Source organism: Sphaeramia orbicularis, chromosome 21, assembly GCF_902148855.1.
Source record: "Sphaeramia orbicularis chromosome 21, fSphaOr1.1, whole genome shotgun sequence".
Taxonomy (NCBI): domain Eukaryota; kingdom Metazoa; phylum Chordata; class Actinopteri; order Kurtiformes; family Apogonidae; genus Sphaeramia; species Sphaeramia orbicularis.
Window position 1 is genome coordinate 14,556,876 of NC_043977.1, and position 24,191 is coordinate 14,581,066.

Consider the following 24,191-nt stretch of genomic DNA (forward strand, 5'->3'; position numbering starts at 1 on the left):
CTGTTAATACTGGTATTTTACATCTTACCCAGGGACAACAGTTGAAAAATAGCTTTTTTGTTAATACTAGCACATTTACAAAAATGTTTATTAAAGTGTACTGTCCCTGCTAAATAAACAAATAAATAAAACATAAATAAATTGTCATGAAATAACTTTTGTTATGATTTGGCACTATATAAATAAAATTTAATTCAATTTGATTTAAAGCCATTACTGACTGTCACACAGTGAGTACTTAGTGAAATGGCATTTGATAACTCTGGGTGCTGTTCCTTTTGGTGGCATAAGGTGGACTAAAAGGACTGGTAATTAAAGCAGCGGTTTCCATGGTTCGCCACCCATAAGCAGTTCCAAACACCAGTGGATCTTACTTTTAGCATGTTTCTTTATGAAAAACACACTACCCTATTAGAGCAGAAACGAGGGGAGGGGGAAAAAAACCTCCCAAGTCAAGAGTCAAAACCCTCACCAGACGCCACTGCGGCAGTATTTTTGAACGCGTGCGTCAGAGCTGCGCCCGTGGCCAAACCGCTTATTAAAACGCAAAGAAGCCAAGTGCCATAAAGACAGAAGGCAAGCAGCTTGTTATTATTCTTTCTGAGAGGTGAGCAGGCTGAGATCAATGGCTGCAGTGGTTTCCCCTCACCACAACTATGGCCCAGTAAAGCACAAAGGGCCGTGCAGCTCTGACCCAGAGTCAGAGATATTAACTATTCCAGGAGTCTTTGAAAACTCTTGCCAAGAATAATTTCCCACATGTAACATTTCCCACTAAAGCCACAGAGTCATACCAGCATTTTTGGTGCCCCACCAGACGCTTAAATGCCCCGACTTGGATGACAGAATAGAATCAAGTAACAATCAGGTTTCATTAATGAATAAAAATTGGTTAGTGTGAAACAGATGGAAGTGTGGCGCTCTTCAATAAATCACTGTATACCGTTGAGCGAATTATTTAAATGATTTTGCTGAAAAGCTGTGAAACCGATGGAAACTTACTCATTTTTCTGGTATTTGAGACCTTTTCTGATCTTCAGTTTGTCAGAATGAGGCTATACTGATGTGACTGATTATGACTAACCCAATATTGTCTGTAAAAGAAAAAAAAATCCAATGTTCATGTCTGTATTTTCACAGCTAGTGTGTATTTCCACTTTCACATCATATGCCTAACAGTGCAGTTATTCCAGGCTGTAGTGTTAATCTCTATGACACTAATAATATACAATCTGCCAAAAGCATATGGAAATGTTCCCTTATGAACACTGTAGACTGTACTGTATGTCGTCTAGAAATAACCAAACTACAGCTAATCTACTCAGAACTTTGAGTGTGTTTTCCTGAATGGATTAAAAGCCATACTATTTTTTTTTCTGCTTTATTAGTGTATTCTATTTATATTACTTATTGCTTCTATCTCTTTATACTGACTAAATGTCATCTAAAATGAACGTTTATTTTCAAAATATAGCAAACTATTACATCGGATCAGTGCAGCGTCTGCAGTGATTCAGTCGCTGTATCGGTCAGTTGTGGTGAAGAAGGAGCTGAGCTGAGAGGCCAAGCTCTTGATTTACCGGTCAGTCTACGTGCCTACTCACACCTATGGTCAAGAGCTTTGGGTCATGACCGAAAGGACAAGATCCCGGATACAATCAGTCGAAATGAGTTTCTTCCGTAGGGTGGCTGGGCACACCCTTAGGGAAAGGGTGACGAGCTCAGTCACCATGGAGGAGCTCGGAGTAGAGCCGCTGCTCCTCCACATCGAGAGGGGCCAGCTGAGGTGGCTTGAGCATCTGTTTTGGATGCCTCCTGGACGCCTCCCTGGAGAGGTGTTCCGGGAATGTCCCGCCGGGAGGAGGCCTCGGGGAAGACCTAGGACACGTTGGAGAGACTATGTCTCTCGGCTGGCCTGGGAACACCTCGGGGTCCCCCTGGAAGAGCTGGAGGAGGAGTCTGGGGAGAGGGAAGTCTGGGCATCCCTGCTTAGACTGTTGCCCCTGCGACCCGGCCCCGGATAAGCGGCAGATAATGGATGGATGGATGGACTATTACATGATCAAAAACAAATTGATTTTAGCAAAAAAAAAAGTCTCCGTTTTGAATGTCTGGGTTTGCCAGAAATTTGTGATGTTAAAATGGGGTCATGAGCCAAAAAAGGTTGGGAACCACTGCATTAGACTCTGTAACAGTTCACAGACAAATGCCCCACCCCCCATATCACACCATGTGTAACCATAATGTTAATATGTTACTGTGTAAATAATGTTCAATTTTAATTTTTAACTTATACCAAATTTATTATTTTTCTCTTACATTTCATTTTTACTCATTTGTGCTGTTTTTTTTTACCTGTCTTTCTCTGCATTTACTTGTTGTATGTTGCTGCTGTTACCCATGGTGGGATACATAATATTGATATTTACTTATCTTGTCTTACGTCCAAGTAGGTAATGCTATCACCCACATCTGTTTGTCAACTTGATTGCACTAAAAAACACTGCATCAGTTTTCATGAAAGTTAATGTGACAGTAGGAGAAAAATTAACCCATATTTATGGAACTGATCCAAATAAAAAGGGTTAATTTTCCTAACATTTGTGTACCTCATCCTGAAGCTCAGGCCCTACTTTTCCACAAAGTCTAAATAACAAAAACAAAACAAAAAAAAACAAACACTGCAGTAATTCTCATTTAAATCACCAAATAAAGGATTGAAAAATCTACTTTGTACCTTTCACTTACTCTGTTTTCAGTCGAGTCTGTATCCGTCTTGATTCAACATACACAAACATTATGATACGTCTCTGCATAGCCTAAATTAAATCAAAACAGTCTCAGATTATGAAACATTTATTGTCTTTGCATTGTCATATGAAAAACAGTATGTCCCCTGTATGCAAGTAGTTATGTTTAAATCATTACAGCAAAAAATGTACACATCTAATAATAGAATCTTCATATGTTACATATTTACAACATTATTATGCTTTGTATTGTTGTATAAGGCACAGGTCACCAAAGCACAACATGCTTTGCGTTCAGGGACGCCGTATATTTAAAGCTGAATGCTCTCATAACAAAAACTAAAGGGTTTTACGTTCTGTTTATAATTCTACATCCACTATGTAGCCGCTTGATTCAGGTTACATTTGGACTAGTGACAAAAGTGGACTAAATCAGATCATTTTTCTGTAACTGTGCACAGTAAATAAAAATATTCATGTTATGATCCCAGCACTTCTCAGCACAGGATTAGCAGCTTCACAAAAACCCATAAAAGTTTGGCTCTTTCTTCTCATCCTGGTTCTCATTATGATCCACAAATGAATTTCTTTTCATTGCACATGTACATATAAATGAAACTGTAAACACTGACTCAAGCCGCCTCCATGTTTACATTGTCACAACAGTGCGCAAAAAATAATGTCTTTGTTAATGTATTTTTGTGGGTCAGTTCAGGCTGGAAAATGAAAACAACAAAATGGTAAACAGCCAAACAAAAGCAAATGTTGAACTGAGCACTAATGCTTATATGTAACATTACCGTACCTGTAAATGCTCACATCTCTGATGCACATTCAACTTAGCAAAAGTCTCAGAGAAAGCTCAGAGAAGAATTGTGCTTAAGGCAGGATCAAAAGGAAAAAGTCCAGTAAAGTGAGTATGCCCAGTGAAGACAAAAAAAATCCGCATCAGCTGCAGAGAAGCTGTAATTCACTCGAGTTGTAGGTTAAGGCCGGTGCTGCTACCTCTGTTCCACCCAGAGCATCCTGTCCTCTGATCTTCAAGTTGATAAACTTTATTTTCCAGGTGTTTTTCTCTAGCGGGGAACGAACAAGGCCAAATATTTGCTCAAATATTCCCAGACACGCTGAATCTCTGTGAATGGTCCCAGCAACAGCCACCAGCACTAGGCCATGGGGGGAACACAGGGTCCTGAGACCATGGGGCTCCAGGTTGGGGCTGAGCAGGAGGCGCTCCTCTCTAGTCAACGATAAAAGGCGAAGACTAACCAGTTCTGAACCAAGAAACTCATCCATCTGTTCGCTGCCAGCTCTGAGAACAAGAAATACAGCTCTGCCATCAGAATTCATTTTTCGACTGATTCTTTGCCACAGTACAGACATAAGGTATAGAGATAGAGTGATATACAGTACAAAAAGGTGTAGAAATTCTTCTGTAATTGTAAATGTTCATAAATTCAACAATGAAATGATTCACAATACTATGCAGTACGTAATCACGTCTGATTATTTTTTTCTTTTACATGTGTGCACTTTCAGAATTACAAAAACAACTGCATGATCAAGATCCAAACAAGAATAAAGTGAAAATGCTTAGTCATGTAAATCCGGCTTCAATTAAAACCAGACCAACATTTTCCGAAGTTAGGAAAATAATTTGTTTGACTGGACCAAATCATGTTCCGTTTAGACATATTTCTACTGTCCTACTGTTACATGGCCCAACCAAATGTAAACCAAGAGCGGATATATAGTTAATTGTTGTTTTTACTTAGTTTGTAATGGTTTTCATACCTGGAGAGTAGGCGTAGCTTCACATCAGGCCAGAAGTGCTGTGGTCCCCAGTCCTCAGGCTGTTGGCCCAGTGAAGGGTTCTGACTGTTTAAAATGTGGAAAAACCACTGGCAGAACTGCTGGCCGAGGACTTGAGGATCAAAGCCTGCATCAGATTTCATGTCTGCAGACTCTAATGCCGTCTCTGTCGGTCCGTTCTCTTCTTTAAGTTGTTTATCAGCTGACACCTTAAAGGAAAGAGAAGTTACTGTTGTTAAGTACATCTTAAAAACTCAGTCACACATGCTCTTTTGGGTGATACTCTATCCACCTGACAAAACTACTTTGAAACCATTTCCATCATTTCTACAGATTTCTGTACATGGGTCAAAACACGGTATTCGAAATCTCTCTGATGGGACATTTTAGAGACAATTTGACAGATTAGTTTTGCTAAATGACTCATATTTTTACTTTTTAATTCATTTTTGCTTTAGTTGGACCATAAGGGATTATCCAAAACAAGGAACTACTTTATATTAAAATAAATGTTGGAATGGTAATCAATTAAAGTTCGCTCTCTGATGTGACATTACTGTGTTTTGACCCACTTCGGCATTAAATCATTTAAGCCATTTTGCTACAACAGTTTGACACTTCAATCTGGAGGATCCTGCCTTCTTCAGGTTCACATTGCTCATTTCTATTTAACATGCCGCAGTCATAGAATAGAATAGATCTTTATTGTCACTGTCACAGGAACAATGAAAATCAGTTTAGCAGCTCAGTTCAATTTAGCAGCAAAACACTTCGTATAAAAGGGACTGTATAAGAAAAATATTCCACAGAGTATCAAGAAAAAGTAGGAATGTGCAAGACTTCAGAACAAAATATTAATATACATATGCTACTAAAGTACTACTAGAACTTCTGAAATGAAAAAAAAACATACAAAAGAAATATACAAAGCTAACTCTATTCTACAGATAAGAGGTATGTACACTGAGGTAAGGTAGGTATGGCACTGTCTCTCTCAATATGTTAAACATCTCCTGATGGTGCTAGATGATCTGACCTACCTTCCCAGGTAACCAAAGTTCCAATGTCCTTTTTATGAGCTGGTGTTTCTCGCTGTTAGGAGGCATCGCCACCCCCTCTTTAGCCAGGTATTTAAATATAAGGTCACGTTGAACCTTTTTCCTCTTCAGAAACTCTTCTGCATTTTTACTGAAAGTCAGAATCGCGTCCACAGCCTCTGCAATGACACATACACAAGGCGATTTATTTCCTTGAACATGCAAATTACGAACAAATCGGAAACCAAACCGCTGAGCTGTTACCAAAAGGGCGTGTCATCCTTGTCTTGTGAGGAAAGATATGCTCATTTAATCAATTAAGTAAAATGTCTGATTCACTGATGGCACATATTTTAACAGTTTTATTATTAATGTGACAAGATAAAGAAGGTTTAAAGGCGCTTGCTGTATAGAGGAATTCACCATTGTATTTGGAACATAGTAAATGTAAGAAAAAAAATGAATGTAGCTAACTTAGTGGAAGTATCCAAGCTAACTTAGCTTAACTCGGCTATCCGGCTAATGCTGAAAACATACCTGTAATATTTTCTACGACAATTAACTTATTCGTAACCGTGTCACTCAGAGAAATTACATCCGCGTTTGTCATTGAGTTCAGTATCTTTACACATCCAGCCCGCTCGGTCGCTGAAAGCCCTGACATCTTCGTTACCAAACACAAACACAAGCTCCCCCGCGGCCATGTAGCGTCCCTCCTGAATACAGTCCGTGTAGGAACAAAGGACGCCGGAGAATCAGTTCCGCTAGGGATTATCAGTACGGTACTTCAGTGGCTTGTGCTGCCTTCACTTGCCACGAAGATGCCCGCTACCAAAGAATTGTACTCCCTGCTGCGATAGTTACTTTTTACGGAGCCGCATGGTTTATTATATTTAAAGGCTGATGAGTAGAATAATGTAGAAGAGAGCGTTAGAGAAGGATAAAAACTGCGACTATTACCAAACAGCGTATGAAAAGCGTATTCTATGAGATATGAAGGGTATTTATGCGGCATGAAGTTACAAAAAAGGTGAAATTCAACTTAATACAAAAAAAAACTTGAATTTATAAAGGCATAAACTCCACTTGAAAGATATACTCCTGTTATATTTTGTAATACGTACCGTAAATTCTCATCAACAGCAGCTAAATCTGAAGTTTACGAGGAACAGTAAACGCATCAAGTGACAAGATACGGATACGGTAGCTAACTCCGAGAGCCGCGGTCATGTTAGCCTGCGCCGCAGTGACGATGTACGGTCAGATTATTTACCCTGCAAGGCAAGCGACTATTTAGCTGGCGTCAAATTGGAACATATTGACTTATTAATATGTTTTAAATACAAGGATAACTCAAGCATTTATCGATAAAGCGAGGGAGTCAAACGCTCGAAGGTAACGTAACGCTATAACGTCGTTATTAGCTAAATGAAAATACAGAAGAGATTAGTGAATACACTGCATGTAATATAAGCGTTAAATGGTATGTTTTTTTTTTTTATTAATATGCCGCTCAGAGGTCTATCCAAGTATTTAATCATCATGTTATTTTTGCCTGTCACTGTACTTAAATAGTTAACCTTATTTGAATAAACTTGTACCTTCCAAACTCCATAAACATATAGAAATAATGTGTAACGTTGCTCCTTCAGAAAAGTATATGCATTTATTTTGTAAGAGAATGGCATTTTAAAAACCTTCCATTGATTTTTATTTTTATTCTTTTTTTACTTATAAGGATTACTGTCCTCTTCATTCATCAGCTGAGATTCGCCATTGTTATTAAAATATAACTAACTTACAAGGGGTGTAGTAGTAGGGTTAAAAATGCAAAAGTACAAGGACAAAACCTTGGACTTTAGACTGTTCACAAACAGTAAATAAGAAGTGATAGGTCTGTAAATAGAACCTAAGTCTAATTGTTTTCCCAAAAGTTGTTTCATTATAATTGAGGAACTGGCATTGGTTAACTTCACACACAATCAGGATGTGGCAAAGCAATCTCAAAACATTAGGATTTCCTCATAACTTTAGTGACAGATAAGCTAAAGTACTTCCATTTCCTGGTTTAGTTTAGGGCTGGGCAATAAAACAACAATAATAATTAGATTTTCATGTCATTGTCATGTATTGTAAATGAGAAGCTGTTCTCAATTGATGTTACCTGGTAAAATAAAGTACTATTAATGTATTTGTTTTATTATATTGTGATTATTTTTCTTGTAGATCAGTAGCTTGGACTTTCATAAAAATATGTTTTGTCTTGATGTAAATGTGTTCAATATTGTTATTTCACTTGTACAATTTTTTATTTTTTTCAAATTAAATTTTTGCATATTCTAATGATAATGACAATAGATATTATGTTGTAGGTAACTGTGATTTCTTCAGCAGTCACTCAGTACCAAAAATCATCCTCTAAATTGTAAAGAAATAATCATTTAACATTTATTGTGATATTTATTGATACTGACTGATAACATACAGTTGTGGAAAAAATTATTTGACCACCCTTTGTTTTCTTCAATTTCTTGTTCATTTTATTGCCTGGTACAACTAAAGGTACATTTGTTTGGACAAATATAATGATAACAACAAAAATAACTCATAAGAGTTTAATTTAAGAGCTGATATATTGCCATTTTCTGGCTAGAGTCTGGTTTTGACCAGCTCTATATGTAAAGCGTCACAAGATACTTTTGTTATGATTTGGCACTATACAAATACAATTTGATTGATTGATTGATTTTCCATGTTTTCTTGATAATAACCAAAATCACTTAAGTTCTTACATCAATATCTATGGCATTGTACTGCCAAAAACAGTGCTTTTAGGCATTCCATGTTTTCTTTTCTGTCTATTTTAGTTACATGATACACACAGGAGTTAATACTTGATTGCATAACCATTGTTTTTGATGGCTTGATGACCTTAATATTTTTTTCTGCAGCTGCACTGCCATGCTGTGTGTCTGATTAAGACTTTTGTAAAAGGTTTGGTACATATAGATTATGTTACACCATAAAGCATTTGTCTACATGCTGTATTCTACACCAATACATTTGCATATGATCAGTAAAGAGCTATAGTTGAAAGGAAAACTCTATCCATTATGCATTACATTTGTAATAGTCTATGTGATGATGCGCAACTCAGACAGTTTCTCTTAAAAACTGAGGCTTAAAGATCTTTGCTCTCTTTGTGAATCCATAGATGGAGGAATCTGAGAGCAGTGCTGTGGGCCGGGTGACAGTGTACTCCATCCAGGGCTGCCCTCACTGTGTGCAGGCCAAGGCCACCCTGGGGCGTTTGGGTGTACCAGTATGTGATGTGGATGTGGGAAGGCATCCAGAGTTAAGAGCTAGAGTAAAGGAGCTGACAGGACGCAGCACTGTCCCACAGATCTTCTTTAATAGCGTTCATGTTGGGGGAAATGATGACCTGCAGAAAATGGTGAGATGGACTTCTGTGTTTGCCTCCACCATGTTCTACAACATTTTGGTTGTGTTGTCTTTTATGCATCATTAGAAATATGCATGTACAATAAAACAGTGCAGCACATACAAACTTACAAGTCAGTGTTTGGTCTAAGTTTTCAGACTTAGACGGTGTCTGGATTCCAGCATTTTCTCTTAAGTTTGTGAAAAAGAAATAAAGATTATCTTTAAAAACTGATTTCCACATGGATTTTACATTCATTGACATAGGTGGTGCTCAACATGATTTGAGTGCTTTTGGTTTGAGTACATTTAATTGATTTTCATTTATGTTATTATGCCCATGCCAGTCGTATGAAGTGGGTCAGCACTTTAATAGTGTTTTAGCTTGGATTTAACCGCCATGATGTTTTCTGAACAATTTATATGAATGAGTTATAAATAAATAAATGAATGATGGGAAACTGTCTGAGGCACTATGCTATATTTTTATCTGTTTTCTGTCACTCCTCAGGCTCCTACGGAGCTTCAGAGATTGGTGAGTTTGGTCAAAGAGCAGCCTCTCTCAGCAGATGCTCCACCGTTACCGATGGAAGACCAGTCAGAGGACACAGCAGGGGAGTCTGATGGAGGTGAGATATTTTTACACATCAGTTTGTTGTTTTAACTTTCAGTTTTATCACTGGTAAACCCCCTGCTGCTGAAAATACACCTATTATTCTACAGGGTTTTCTGTTGTGGACAGAGATGAGTTCAGGTTGTCTCCTCTGGAATGTGTGTGGTCAAATGGTGACTTCAGTCAAACTGTGGGGAAGGAACTTCATTAATATGAGGGTTCTGGTTCTGATAACTGTACCATTAGTGGTTTACAGCTATTTCACTCGGGCTGGACTTGCATAGTCATCTTCATTTGATGCCAAGCCAAGAAAAGTAAGTGGTTATGAAATAGTGCTGGCATAGTTGGAAAATTGGTTTGTGTTACAGCAGGTGTGCGTGTGTGCTCATCTCCTGTCACTAATGCCAAGACAGACAGTCAATACGGGAAACTTGAGCTGGTTAAACCCGGCAGCAACAGGGCTCCTCTCACACACAGTACCTCATTGTGTCTGATTATTAAGCTTCCACCTGTGTAAACACTGTCTATACAAGGCAGCACAAACCCAGCAAGAGATCCAATCACTTAATTAGTAGAAACGCTGCATTCAAATGAATTGTTACTGCAATAATTACATCAGTTTTAGCAACAAAAAGGCAAGTTTACTAGACTTGAATGCTCAGTGATAAGGTGTAAGACTTGATTCAACATGATATTGTGTTTGACATCCCTTAAACATGTTTAAATGCATAGAATGAAATCCTTATTTGTGTTCATCATGTCTCACATGTACCTGTGAAAATGTGCTGTCGTTTGTGTGCTTGTACATTCTGGCTTGGCGTTTTCCTGCCCTCACAGCGTTTAGTTGTGAGAGGGATGAGTTGGCGGACGTGGTAGAGGACCTGAAACATGGCAGTGTGATTGGCAGTCATAGGAGGGGGCTGACTTTGTACAAAAAGACTTTCTCAGGTGATCAACTGGTTGACTGGCTCCAGAAAGAAAAGGGCATGGGTAAGTAAGGATTCAGAGTTAGGTTTGTTCTTTTCTTTTTTTTTTTCATTTTGAGTTTTTGTTTTCACTTTTAGTTTGATTTTGATTAGTTTTTATAGCAGGTTTGTTAGTTTACTAGAGCTTTTATACAGAACGTCTTAGTTCCTGTGTGTGTGTTTTTATTATTTTCAGTGTTTTAGTCTTTTTTTAGGGTTAGGGTAGATTTAAAAAGCCCAGAAAAAGTACTGTATAATAAAGATGCAGCAAAATATATTTTTTAAAAATGCATTCAGTTAGGATAAGATGCACTATAAAAGACCAATTGGTGCCAAGAGTGTTGTGGTCCTAGACTTAGTGTTATGTGTAAAATAAACTGACAAAGATGGAAAAATCAGTACATTTTCTGCATAGTTTTAGGTTCTTTTACTTAGGTTTGTAAACCCAGAATACAGTTTAAAGCAGGGGTGTCAAACTCATTTTAGTTCAGGGGCCACATGAAGCCAAATTTGATCTGAAGTGGGCCGGACCAGTGAAAAAATAACAATAAGATATAAATAATGTCAACTCCAAACTTTCTTCTATGTTTTAGAGCAAAAAAAGTAAAATTATGTGATGAAAATGTTTACATCTACCAACTATCCTTTAAAACAATGTGAATAACATGAACAGACTGAAACAAAGAGCAAATTTTAACAATATTATGTCCCAGTTTATTCTTTACACATGTAAATTACAACTCGCAGATCACAGTGGATCTACAAATACACAAAACATTTACTAACAGGCAAAACATTGGTAAACTTGCACTTCGGACATTTCAAAATGTTCATATTTGTTCAGGTTATTTGCGTTTTTGTGAAATGATAGTTTGTTTTGGTGTAAATACAGTAAAATGACATGAAAAATTTGGAGTTGTGTGTATTTACAGGTTATTATGATAGTATTTTACTTATCCAACCCACTTGAGATTAAATTGGTCTGTATGTGGAACCGGAACTAAAGTGATTAATATCATCAGTGCAATTTTTGCATTTCACAAATTCAACCCAGGGGCCAGACTGGACTCTTTCGTGGGCCAGATTTGGCCCCGGGGCTGCATGTTTGAGACCTCTGCTTTAAAGTAGAAGTACTATAATTACCCCTACACTACAAAAGGATTCCTGTATTTACTTTAACGTGACAATCTGTGAAGCCCTCATCCTAGTTTAAAGCCCCTTAAAAGTCTAACTGATCTGTTGACCTTTGACTGTGGCCTTGTGTGCACCAGCCCGGGATCAGGCTTTTAAAACTGGCCAGGCATTGTTGCAGAAGAAGTACATGGTCATTGTGCGTGGCTGTGGGCAGCAGGATGGCAGTTTTGCAGAGGGGAAAGACACCGGGGACACACTGTACAGGCTGCTGGAGGATGACCCTCACTCAGCCCTCAACACAGGACAGACAGCAGCCTGCAGCCCCATCCAGGGTAGGTCAGGACTGGACCGGGTTTGGGTGGATCAAGCCCACTCACCTTGGGACAAAGACGCAGCTTCTTCAGGGTTCAAGCTAACCGGTGTCTGTTAAACCTTTCAAAGCCTTGTCTCTTCTTCAGCGCTGGCTTGGTTTGCACTGTATCGTCATATCACTGTTGGGTTGGCTTGGGTCTGTGCACCGTGGCCCAGTTCAGACCTTACACTAACATCTGTCCTGACATATGTTACCTCCAGTGCGCTGTAAATATGTATGTCTTATTGGTTCTCTTGCACGACAAATGCTTTACTAATGATTGAATGTTCAAGAGCCTAAAACATGTTTGCGAGTGTCTACTGGAGCAATGCAGACGATCTGGAAAAGTGCAGGATCACATACAGTCGTGGAAAACATTATTAGACCACCCTTGTTTTCTTCAATTTGTTGTTCATTTTAATGCCTGATACAACTAAAGGTACATTTATTTGGACAAATATAATGATAACAACAAAAATAGCTCATAAGATTTTAATTTAGCAGCTGATATCTAGACATTTTCCGTGGTTTTCTTGATAATAACCAAAATCACTTAAAGGTAGGGTAGGAGATTTTTTCCTAGAGCATTTTTTACTATATTGCTTAAAATCCCCTTCACACCCCCATTGCAACCAATTAATTAAATGCTCTAACACAAAACTAAAAAAAATTTTAGTCACCTGTGGAATGGACAGGGCTGAAAAAACACCATCCAATCATTTTAATCGGCCCATCGAAATGATTGAACGGTGATATGTCTATCAAACTCAACCGCCATTTTTCCCTCCCCTCTCGAGTACAATCCGGTACTCTGGAGGCGTGGCTTCGGGGGAATGTATGAAGAAAGGAAATGGGCTTTTCAGTTGTGTATTTTCCAAATGTAACTTGCTCAGACTGTTTTTCCAGGATCTTTAACCCTACCTTTAAGTTCTTAAATCAGTAGTTATGGCATTGCACTGACAAAAACAGTGCTTTTAGGCATTCTATGTTTTCTTTTCTGTCTGTTTTAGTCACATGATACACACAGGAGTTAGGACTTAATTCCATAACTATTGTTTTTGATGACTTTTGATGGTCTGATAATTTTTTCCGCAGCTGTATATATCAGGCAATTGTAATCTGTTTTTGTGGGCTTTCTGAAATCTTCACCTATCTTAATAATACTTTAATATGACTCTATTGTAGTGCTGAGCTTCACTTACACAGACAACATCAGCTGAGTGGGCAGTTCTCCAGTCTGTCCCAGACCACCTACTGAATATGTCCACATGTGTTTATGTCTCTCAGGACAGATGTTAATGCCAGATCTGAACAGAGGCTGGGTCAGATTTGTATATGAGCTGAATGATATCTATCTAAGTAACTGTATGTCAGCATTCTCCTTTTATGCTCTAAGGAGGTTGTCGGTACATCTAATACTTTATATACATAACAGAGTTTAAACTAATAAAGCACCAATTTTTGACTTTAAGCCCCGCATTTATATCAACACTTTACATTCTGTTGTCATTCTCATAAACAGGAAAATATCACAGTTATGACTTCATCACATTATTCCCATTATTTGAGCATAACTGTGATAATCACTAGAATCATTATGTTTCCGTTACTATTTCCACATTGCACTGTTTATCTCCAGGCTCTTGAGTTCTAATTGAAAGATTAGTACTGTATCATCAGTACGTCAGTTCTATTATTCAGTTATTTATGTAGCCAAATATCAGAAATCAGACTTTTGCCTCAAAGATATTTTCAACATCCAACTAACTCTTACTGGTTAGAGAATGTAGACACCAATGTGGGCAGGAAACGAGAGGCAAGGACCCCTTTTTACATTTTAATCTGGTTTTTAAAAAATGCACAGTCTCTATAACGAATGAATGAATGAACAAATATTACTGTTTTGCCTTTATAACAATTATCTCACAGGAACTCCAAGACTCTACACTGAACAAAATTACATTCTACTCCACACAATGAAAAGGAGATAATTTAGCAACACAAAACTCTGTGGTAATTATCTCCAAAACAATTAAAACCCAGTGGTGAATTCACAAAAATTCTTGGAAAATATTCACTGCAATTTAAGGTAATCTAACAAGTAGAGAGTCTAAGTATTGCCTTTTACTCCATTTGCTTTGTGTCAAAGTAAATCAAGTGAATAACTGACCTCAATGACCCTGGACATGTCACTCACAGCAGGGGGTGTAACTTATACGTCTATCTGTAACACTATCTACATATCTGTCCGAAAACTGCCCTGATTCTCCTGCCTTTTGCACAATATCTGTACTATACAGGGTGGGGAAGCAAAATTTACAATGAACATTTAGTTGTTTTTTCTCAGCAGGCACTACGTCAGTTGTTTTGAAACCAAACATATATTGATGTCATAATCATACCTAACACTATTATCCATACCTTTTCAGAAACTTTTGCCCATATGAGTAATTAGGAAAATAAACGTCAAAGAGTGTGTGATTTGCTGAATGCACTCGTCACACCAAAGGAGATTTCAAAAATAGTTGGAGTGTCCATAAAGACTGTTTATAATGGAAAGAAGAGAATGACTATGAGCAAAACTATTACGACAAAGTCTGGAAGTGGAGGAAGCAACAAAAAACGTACCAAAGCTTTTATTAAAGCTCTCAAATCCAAAATCCTAAAGGATCCAACCAAATCCATGAGAAAAATGGCAATTGAACTTGAGGTAGACAAAAAGACCGTTAGAAATGCAGTAAAATATGATTTGAAGTTAAACTCTTACACAAGAACACCAAAACACTTGTTGACAACAGCAACAAATCCAACTTTAGCAATTTTTGGGAATCATGTTTATGGCCGCCTTCTAGCCCAGATCTAAACCCTCTGGATTCTGCTATTTGGGGCGTTTTAGAACATGCTACCAATAGAACATAACACAGCAATGTCGACTTTCTTAAAGATACTATTAAAGAAGAATGGGAGAAGTTGTCACCCGAATATTTGAGGAACACTTGTGCAAGTTTCAGGAAGCGTGTGAAGGCAGTTATTGAGAAAGAAGGAGGACACATAGAATAAAAACATTTTCTATTATGTACATTTTCTTGTGGCAAATAAATTCTCATGACTTTCAATAAACTAATTGGTCATACACTGTCTTTCAATCCCTGCCTCAAAATATTGTAAATGCTGCTTCCCCACCCTGTATAAAGTTCAAGCGAGGAAAAACTCCCACAAAAAAAAAAACCTAAACCCTTCAGGAAGAGCCACCGAGGAGGCGTTGTGTGTACAGACATTTGGATAAACAATGAATACAGCGGTCTTATAAATATTGCACGAGGCTGTGTTAAACGTCAGTCATTTCTGTCAAATCCGCCCTGTGTGTACTTGTTTTTACAAACCCTAAAAGGGAAACAACACTTTTTATTTATGAGCTCCAATGTTCAGTGTCAGTAAATGTCTTTTCTTCTTCCTAAGATGTAGTACTTCTGTAGAAATAAGCTATTGTTTCAGGTTATAATGTACTACCACCATAAAATGGAGCTTAGATTTAGATGCATTTGTTCATAGTTATATTTATAACAGTGGCCTCAGTTCAAACATATGAATCCAAACACTGGTCTGTAAATATGTCATTCAAGCTCTGTCTGTGGTTGTGCTTTGCTCTGGGTTGTGAATGTTTCTGACTCATTACTAATTGTTAGATTATGTCATGGTGATGGGGGCTGTATGTTTGTATTTGCTTGTTTTGTTGTATTTGGGCCTGAATGGTACAGATTCTCAACTAAAAGCCGATCTGTGCTTTGCTACACGATGGTGACATTAATCACTGCTTTTCTAAAGGTTATGAAAATGCTCGGTTATTTTCTTCTCCAACTTATCCGCATTACTGTCCTGTCTCATATTTTTTCCTGAATATTTTCATGGCTGCAACAAACAAATCCTCTTTTAAATTTATTTATTTAACTGTGTCTTGTGAAGTAGTTCTGTGCATTCAGGCAATAGTTTAGTTTATGTTACAAATAAAAGCCACCAAACTCACCACAAACAACCTCTACTTCTGTTTCAGCGGCTGAACTCTCTTTGCTTTTACGGGATATGATTCTGAAACTGTTCTCCGAGCATCTCTCCGCCGATGGCAAGGTAACGTCCTCAATGACTCACAGTGTCAGAGTCATGAATGTGTGGTTGTTTACTCACATTAGGTCACATGACGGTATCTGGGAAAAAGAAAAACACGATGACAAAGCTTTATGTGATGCAGCATTTCTGGAAAAAAAAAAAAAGAAGAAATTCCAAGAATACATTTTGGCCCTTTAGTTCTAATTTCAATAATAAAAGAATCTGCAAATAAATTCTTATTTTGTTATATTTTCAGCACAGTGTGTGAAATTGCATGTCAAAGAAATTATGTTCATCTTAAATGCTTAGAGGTAGTCGATGCAAAAATAGAATTATCTATTTTGTTTTATTGTAATTTGACTCAGACTCAGCTTTATCATCATTCAATCAATAGTACATGATAGAATGAAATATAGTTACCCAGGTCTCTGTGTTTGTAGCATGAGAAAGATAAAAGGATAAAATATATATTAAAAAATAAATAAATAAATAAAAAATATATATATATATATATATATATATATATATATATATATATATAAGTGTGTGTGTGTGTATGTGTATATATATATATATATATATATATATATATATATATATATATATATATATATATATATATATATATATGTATATATATATAAAAGCTGAATAGGATGGAATAAAAACTACCATAAAATACGCCAAAAAAAAAAAAAGATAAAATAACTTCGTAACATGTACAAAATTACACAGCATACAGCAACGGTAACAGTTAAAGTGGTGGTGCATGTAATAGCAGCAACAGTGAAATAAAATGGCAGTTTGTTCAGTATTTGTTCAGAATTATGGACATTTTATGATTTTAGTTGTTTGTTGCTTTTTAACTAAAGGCATAGTTAATTCAGAAATATTCTTGCTTTAATTTGAATACTCTATTAGTATATGCCAAGAAGCAAACAGGTTGCATTCTGAATTTTGGTTGATCTCATTAGATCAGGGGCGTCAAACTCATTTTAGTTCAGGGGCCACATTAAGCCAAATTTGATCTGAAGTGGGCCGGACCAGTGAAATAATAACATAATAATATATAAATAATGTCAACTCCAAACTTTCCTCTACGTTTTAGAGCAAAAAAAGTAAAATTTATGCGATGAAAATGTTTACGTCTACCAAATATCCATTAAAACAATGTAAATAACATGAACAAACTGAAATTTCTTAAGAAAACTAAGTGCAATTTTAACAGTATTATGTCTCAGTTTATTATTTACACATGTAAATTACGACGCACAGATCACAGTGGATCTACAAATACACAAAACATTTAATAACAGGCAGAATATTGGTAAACTTGCACTTCAGACATTTCAAAATGTTCAAGTTATTCGCATTTTTTTTGTGAAAGTTAGTTTGTTTTAGTATAAATACAGTAAAATGATGTAAAAATGTTTACATTTACAAAGAGAAAAATTTGGAGTTGTGTGTATTTATAGGTTATTATGATAGTATTTTACTGATCCAACCCGCTGGAGATTAAATTGATCTGTATGTGGAACCTGAACTAAAATGATTAATATCTTAAGTGTAATTTTTGCATTTCACAAATTCATCCCAGGGGCCAGACTGGACCCTTTGGTGGGCATTTTTAGAAAGCATAACTTTACTGACCAACAGTGCTTGGAGCATGTAAACACATACTGTATCTTATCAGATCAATGTCACTGTAAACACTTGGTTGGAATCATCAGAAGTATGAAACCAGAGCCAATGATGAGTCACTAACTCCGTCTGTTTCCTCCCACAGTCTGTAGACTACAAAGGTATGTCGGCGAACCCTGTGTTCGAGCGCTACTGTGACCTGGCCATTCAGCTGCAGAGGGTGGAGCTTCTGTCTCTGAGCCGGGAGGAGAAACTGGCCTTCTTCATCAACACCTACAACGCCTTGGTCATCCACGGATACCTCCGGCTGGGAGCCCCCACCAACATGTGGCAACGATACCGAGTAAGATAACAACCCTGGGATAATGAATGGTAGTAATAATAATAATAATAATAATAATAATAATAATAATAATAATAATAATACATTTTATTTGAAAGCACCTTTCATGAAACCCAAGGCCCCTGTACAGCAAACAGGGTTCATACGGGTGCTTGAAATCCTTGAAAATGCTTGAATTTTAATGGTTTGTTTTCAAGGTGTTTGAATTTAGTTTAAGTGCTTGAAAGTGCTTGCAATTATAACTCTGTGATGTGATGTATTTATTTATTTTTAATATTAACTCTGCCAGGTTACATGGCAAGCCAAAGCTACTTACAGAGAGGTGATACATTTTGAAAAATAAAACTTAATGTCAAAAAAGAAAATTAGTGGGTGTTCTCAGGTCGACTCCAGATGCATTTTTATCTTAATCTTTGGCTCGGTGTGAGTGTCTCTGAAAAACCCCAAGTGGCTTCCCCTTTTTTGGATAAAAATTTGTGTTCTTTCATTTCAAAACTTTTTGCTATTATGAAACATAATTTTAGAGGTTTATAGGACAATGAAATATACATCATTGTGATAATAAGTGAAAAAAATAATCAGGAGTATATGTATTCCTCTAGATATGTATTTTACCCCAGTGATAAGGTGCTGCACTGGAAAAATTTGAAAATGACCCTTAAAGGTGCTTGAAAAAGTGGCGCCCTAGCCTGAAATGGTCATAACTTTTCACTTTTCATGGGCAAAATGTTCTCTAGTATTCACAGTTTTAATGTTATTCTGCATGTATTTCTGTGAGATGAAATGACACTAGTGTAAACATTTTCTTTCATTCTTTCGTCCCTGTTTTGTAGTTCTTCAACTATGTGAGTTATCTGATCGGAGGAGAGGTGTTCACCTTACAGGACATTGAAAACGGTGTTCTGAGAGGGAACAGAAAAGGCGTGGCACAGCTTCGAAGACCCTTCTCTAAGACAGACCCACGACTACAGGTATATACAGACTGAAACATTGGTATTCTTTTATTTATAAATGTACCCTAGGTCTGCTTCCGTCCGTATTTGCTGGTCTACATCTGTTGGAATGACTAGAATAATTACAGTCTCTGGTCCCAGTATCTGTTATCTTTACGGGTTCCAATAGTCAGAACAGAATTGGGAAAGAAAGCTTTTAAATATTCTGCTCCCACTGCCTGGAACAACCTACAGAAGGACATTAAACTGGAGGAACTGGTCTCTTTTAATACATTCAAAGTCATTTTAAATCAGTGGTAAAAGGACAAATGTGGATGTAGATGTTTTTCCAATTGACTGAATTGGGTTCAGCTTTGAGATGCTTTTAAGGAACACTGTTGTTATACTTTTAGTAGCTTTGAAAATAATGGTGACGTTTTATATGTATGTTCTTATCGGTTTTAAGTTTGTTTTTAGTACTGACTTTCATTGTGTTTTTATGTATATTAGTGTGGATGTATGGCTGTAATTTTCATTTTGTGTAACTTCTGTTGCTGATACTGTCTTGGCCAGGACACTCTTGAAAAAGGGATTTTTAATCTCAATGAGCTTTTTTTCCTGGTTAAATAAAGGTTACAACAATACACAGCCTCTTAAATCACACACTGAACATTTACTTATTTTCCATATGTTATTTTTAGTGTTGACATTTTCTAGATTCTTTATCATTATCTTGGATAATCTGAATAATGGAAATTCTCTCCTGATGTAATTCCTGATATTGTCCACTAGGTGGCACTTCCAGATGCTGAGCCTCTCATTCATTTTGCCTTGAACTGCGGAGCAAAGGGCTGCCCCCCGATTAAAACCTACACCCCACAGGTAAAACAACTCACTGTCAGTTGTATATAATAATAAGAATTAACTGATATGTGATATGGAACTGTTTTTCTGTAACATCTTTAGTAACACTAAAAAGCCTGAAATAACCGTCACCGTTACAGGATATTGACAGCCAGCTCCGTACCGCAGCTGAAGCCTTCCTAGAGAACGACGATGGCTGTGTGGTGGATTCTGGGAAAAAAGAAGTGCGACTCAGTCAGATTTTCAAGTGGTACAAGGCTGATTTTGGAGGCACCGACGAGAAGGTAGACACTAATCCTGCCTTCACGTGCAATAGGAGTTATGATAAATACTATTTATGAAGTCAAAAATTGCACATGAACGCCCCCTCATGTTGTATTTTCCAAAAAATATTGATACACGCACTGCTGAGATGAAAATAACCTTTGGACTATTCAACATGGCGGGGAGCAACGAAGGAATAATTGTGAATGATAAACAACACTTCTATTAACGTTAGCTGATAAATTTGTACATTTATTTCATGCAGATTTTGCAAAAAAAAAAGTTAAAGTAGATAAATTAACACGTTCAAAACTGTTTTACCCAAGTAGAAAGTCACGATAAAGTGTGTATCAGCCACAAAAAGCACTTGAACACACTTGTAATTTCGAATTCACAAGTGGAAAGGATCATCTTCCAGATAGCACGTGAAGGCAGCATAAACCAGCACTTAAAGGGGCCATGTTTAACTAAACCTACTTTTATTAGTCTGTGGTTCATTTATTTGTGTGTTTGGATCCTAATAGTTCATAAAGTTTGAATTTGAACGCTCCAGGTGCTGCAAAGCTATCTTTATATTAATTTTGGCAAAAATCAAGTGGATTTCTACAACTCATTTCAATTCCTGCTTAATTTGTTATGTTTATAACTAGTTACGTCACGACATTTACACATATAAGGTCAAGACTTCTGACGAACATTTCTCCGAGTACGAAAAAAAAAGCAAAATATCACTCCTTTAAATGGAAATCTGCATTTTCAAACATTTCCCTGTGGTCTACATAAACTGTAAATGCTCTGCTTGGGTCTGAATTCTTCATTAATTCAACTCCACAGGTCCATCTTCAACTCTATTTCTAAGTAGTGACACTAGAAATGTCGTTTTGAGCGCTGGCCCTTTAAATGCAAATGAGCCACTTCACACCCCACCCCCCTCCAGGTTGTTGGCTGTGCTGCTCTGTCCCATTCAGCCAACAACTGAACATTTTAGGTAATCGGCTCGAAGTTTGGACATATTTTCAGTTTTTACTACAACCGCTGCTGCTGACAAACAATTATGTCGTACTGGGGGAAATGTTCGTCGGAAGTCTTGACTTTATATGTGCAAATGTTGTGATGTATCTAGTTATAAAACATAACAAATTAAGAGGGAATTAAAACAGGTTGTAGAAATCCACCCAATTTTTGCCAAAATGAATATAAAGATAGCTTTGCAGCACCTGGAAGGTTCAAATTCAAACTTAACCCTTTCATGCACAAATTATGAGAACCTTAATCAAGATTTTTTTCCTGAGTGTTTTCATTTCTCTTTAAACATGAAAAAAATAATGTGATTGAAAAATTTCTTCTGAAAAATAAATAAATAATGTTAAAAAAATACATTAATAATAATAATAATAATAATAATAATAATAATAATAAAAACCTATTTTTCATGAAGTTGCAAAAATGTGCACTCAGCTGGACACCATGTGTTTAATTTTTGAAGCGAAGAAACATGTATTTACTGATAAATTGCGTGAAAACTATAGCTATTATGCTCAGGGGAGATCTACACAATGTTACCAATTCATGTCAGAAAAGATATGTACTGTCTTAAAATTTTAATAAAGATATGTGCAAAAAAACAAAACAACAAAATCCATGAATATACAAGAGAACAGCTGTAGAATAGCTGTCCACTCTAGTGACCAGTATGCATGAAAGGGTTAATGAACTAGTAGGGTCCAAATACACAAATAAATGAACCAAAGACTAATAAAAGTGGGTTTAGTTAAATATGACCTCTTTAAAAAAGCTAAATCTCACTCCTTTAACACCGTCAGTGGTGAGAGCGACAGTATGTGACCCTTCCTCACTCCTTTCTCTGGTGTTTCTTCTACAGCTGTTGAACTGGGTGCTAGAACACATGGGCGACTCTCCCAAGAAGACCAGCTTGAGGGGCGTTCTCTCCGCTGGGAAGACCAAAGTCAGCTACCTCCCCTACGACTGGAGTAGTAACAGTGTTCACTGAGCACACGTACGCACAAACCCAAACACGACCAGCTTCGCACATCGTCCCTCTGCATCTGTTTACCGTCAAGTGGACCGCATCCACTTTAAAACCTGATGGATGACGAGCTCGCCCAAACGCAGTCAAGCGGCACTCAACCATGCAAATGTCTTTATGCAATTCCACAGTAAATCGTAAAATAGCGGTGAGAGGGGCACGTTTGCACTGTAACATACATCTCTTTTATGCTTAACTAACTGTAGTCATATCACATCTACCCTATATTTCAACAGTGAATATGAGTTAAAGTTACTGGAGGACCCAACAAAACGCAGTAAATGTTTCCAGATATTATGATAAATTGTTTCATAAATACAGCATCTCTCTCTTTTACAGCAACTCAGGAGGCAGGTTTTTCTGTCCAGTTACTAATCGATGGCATTATTAATCAGACCAGACAGACGTGATGCCTTAACAAGCCATACTGAAGTCTTCCACAACTGATCGATCACATTTTTAACACAATCCAGATTCTCTACGTAAAGAAATATAAATATTAACCCATAAAGACCCAGCGCTACTTTTATGTCAGTTCCCAAATGGAATTTTCTCTATATCTAACCATTCTTAAGTGATTAATCATAATATTATCCTCTGTATTTTGTATTTTATCAGTGTAAATCAGGTATTTTCCTGGATTTTATTGACTAATCATGTAGATGTTCATAAAAACTCAGATTAAAGTTGAGGGTTTATTATACAGGGTTATTCAAAAAGAATGAAACGATCTCATGACGCAATATTGTAATAAGGAAAAGCAATACAAAACAAGAGCCAAGTCACAAGTATTCTACTCATTATCAACTTCTATTTCCTGTCTTACAAGTGTTCAATGTGGCCACCACCTGCAGCACGGACAACATCAACGCGATAAGAGGATTCCTCCCAGACATGTATCAGCATAACACGATTCACTAAGTTGTTCGCTGTTGTTATTCGATGTTTAAGGTCATCGAGGCAGCCATTCAAAACTTAGAAAACTCCTGTTTCAAATGGTCACGAGTCACTTTTCCATTGACCCTCAAATTGCGCAAATATAACTTGCACATAAAAATTTACCTCATGGAAAAACAACAATTTCGCCAAAAGTGTAATTTTTCGATTAAAAGTTTTTGCGCTGGCAAGAGGTGGTTTTTCGGTCATTGCGCAAATGGTATATCACACAAAACTGCAACGGAAAGACCTTTTTTCACAACTAGAGTCAGGTGAATTAAAAAACCTGGTGTTGACGGACGTTACAACAACCGCAGAAGAAGAAGAAACATGTCGCGGTATGTGTGGACACACCAGGAAACCCAGTCATTTTTTAATTTAGCATGAGATAGTGGGGTAATATATAATACTAATGACTATATCTGTAAATCAACACCATATTTATGTTCGTCGCCATGTTTATGGAATGACTTCTCGTGCCATCTCATGATAATAAATAAACAAATACCGGCATTTGTGATTTAATTGAAAAATCGACAATATGCACTTCTGTTTTTTCGACATTTAGTAAATATTAGTAAAGTTTTGCATACATGTCCAATGGAAAAGCGACTAGTGACTCATTCCATGACGATGCTTGACAACTGGAGCAATGCGTCCTGAAATCGGTTCATTCTTTTTGAATAACCCTGTGTCAAAAGTAGAGAAAACAGCCAAAAAAGTGACTTTTTTAGTCAAATATATAATTAATGGAACATAAACCAAGTGTCTCCATCCACTGTCATTGATCCAACTCCATGGGTTTTACTGGTGAATCAATGTTGTAGAAGATGACAGTGTTTCCACAGTAACTACAGAGACTCTGAACGTCCAAATGGGTCATATCTGATGACCAAGAAAAGACGACAAACTATATTTTACACCAATTATTTACATGTATTGATAGGAGTAGTGGA

General features: G+C 37.0%; 2 protein-coding genes across 3 annotated transcripts; one reads left to right on the plus strand and one right to left on the minus strand.

Annotated features, from left to right (window-relative positions):
* Positions 1 to 2,840: 2,840 nt before the first annotated feature.
* c21h3orf38 (chromosome 21 C3orf38 homolog) lies at positions 2,841 to 6,362 on the minus strand. The gene is made up of 4 exons (XM_030125118.1): positions 6,137 to 6,362; positions 5,603 to 5,778; positions 4,545 to 4,771; positions 2,841 to 4,062 (listed from the first exon to the last, which is right to left on the minus strand). The coding sequence occupies exons 1-4, from the start codon at positions 6,261 to 6,263 to the stop codon at positions 3,699 to 3,701; spliced, it is 894 nt and encodes a 297-aa protein (XP_029980978.1). The 5' UTR covers positions 6,264 to 6,362; the 3' UTR covers positions 2,841 to 3,698.
* A 439-nt stretch (positions 6,363 to 6,801) lies between these two features.
* On the plus strand, positions 6,802 to 22,871 carry LOC115412549 (uncharacterized). Of its 2 annotated transcripts, XM_030125115.1 has the most exons (11): positions 6,802 to 6,994; positions 8,814 to 9,053; positions 9,552 to 9,669; positions 10,491 to 10,643; positions 11,890 to 12,084; positions 16,156 to 16,229; positions 17,995 to 18,192; positions 19,026 to 19,163; positions 19,917 to 20,006; positions 20,129 to 20,272; positions 22,135 to 22,871. In XM_030125115.1, the coding sequence occupies exons 2-11, from the start codon at positions 8,814 to 8,816 to the stop codon at positions 22,261 to 22,263; spliced, it is 1,479 nt and encodes a 492-aa protein (XP_029980975.1). In that variant the 5' UTR covers positions 6,802 to 6,994; the 3' UTR covers positions 22,264 to 22,871. The 2 variants fall into 2 exon arrangements, with proteins under 2 accessions (XP_029980975.1, XP_029980976.1); XM_030125116.1 differs by lacking the exon at positions 11,890 to 12,084.
* The last annotated feature ends 1,320 nt before the right edge of the window (positions 22,872 to 24,191 follow it).

What these genes read in the sequence shown, in the direction of transcription:
- c21h3orf38 (XM_030125118.1), bottom strand. Translation starts at nt 6,263, where the DNA reads ATGTCAGGGCTTTCAGCGACCGAGCGGGCTGGATGTGTAAAGATACTG. An exon ending in TGTCGTAGAAAATATTACAG is followed by an intron (nt 5,779 to 6,136) that starts GTATGTTTTCAG and finishes GTGTCATTGCAG; the next exon opens with AGGCTGTGGACGCGATTCTG. An exon ending in AACTTTGGTTACCTGGGAAG is followed by an intron (nt 4,772 to 5,602) that starts GTAGGTCAGATC and finishes CTTTCCTTTAAG; the next exon opens with GTGTCAGCTGATAAACAACT.
- LOC115412549 (XM_030125115.1), top strand. Translation starts at nt 8,814, where the DNA reads ATGGAGGAATCTGAGAGCAGTGCTGTGGGCCGGGTGACAGTGTACTCC. An exon ending in CCAGAAAGAAAAGGGCATGG is followed by an intron (nt 10,644 to 11,889) that starts GTAAGTAAGGAT and finishes TGTGTGCACCAG; the next exon opens with CCCGGGATCAGGCTTTTAAA. An exon ending in AGACAGACCCACGACTACAG is followed by an intron (nt 19,164 to 19,916) that starts GTATATACAGAC and finishes ATTGTCCACTAG; the next exon opens with GTGGCACTTCCAGATGCTGA.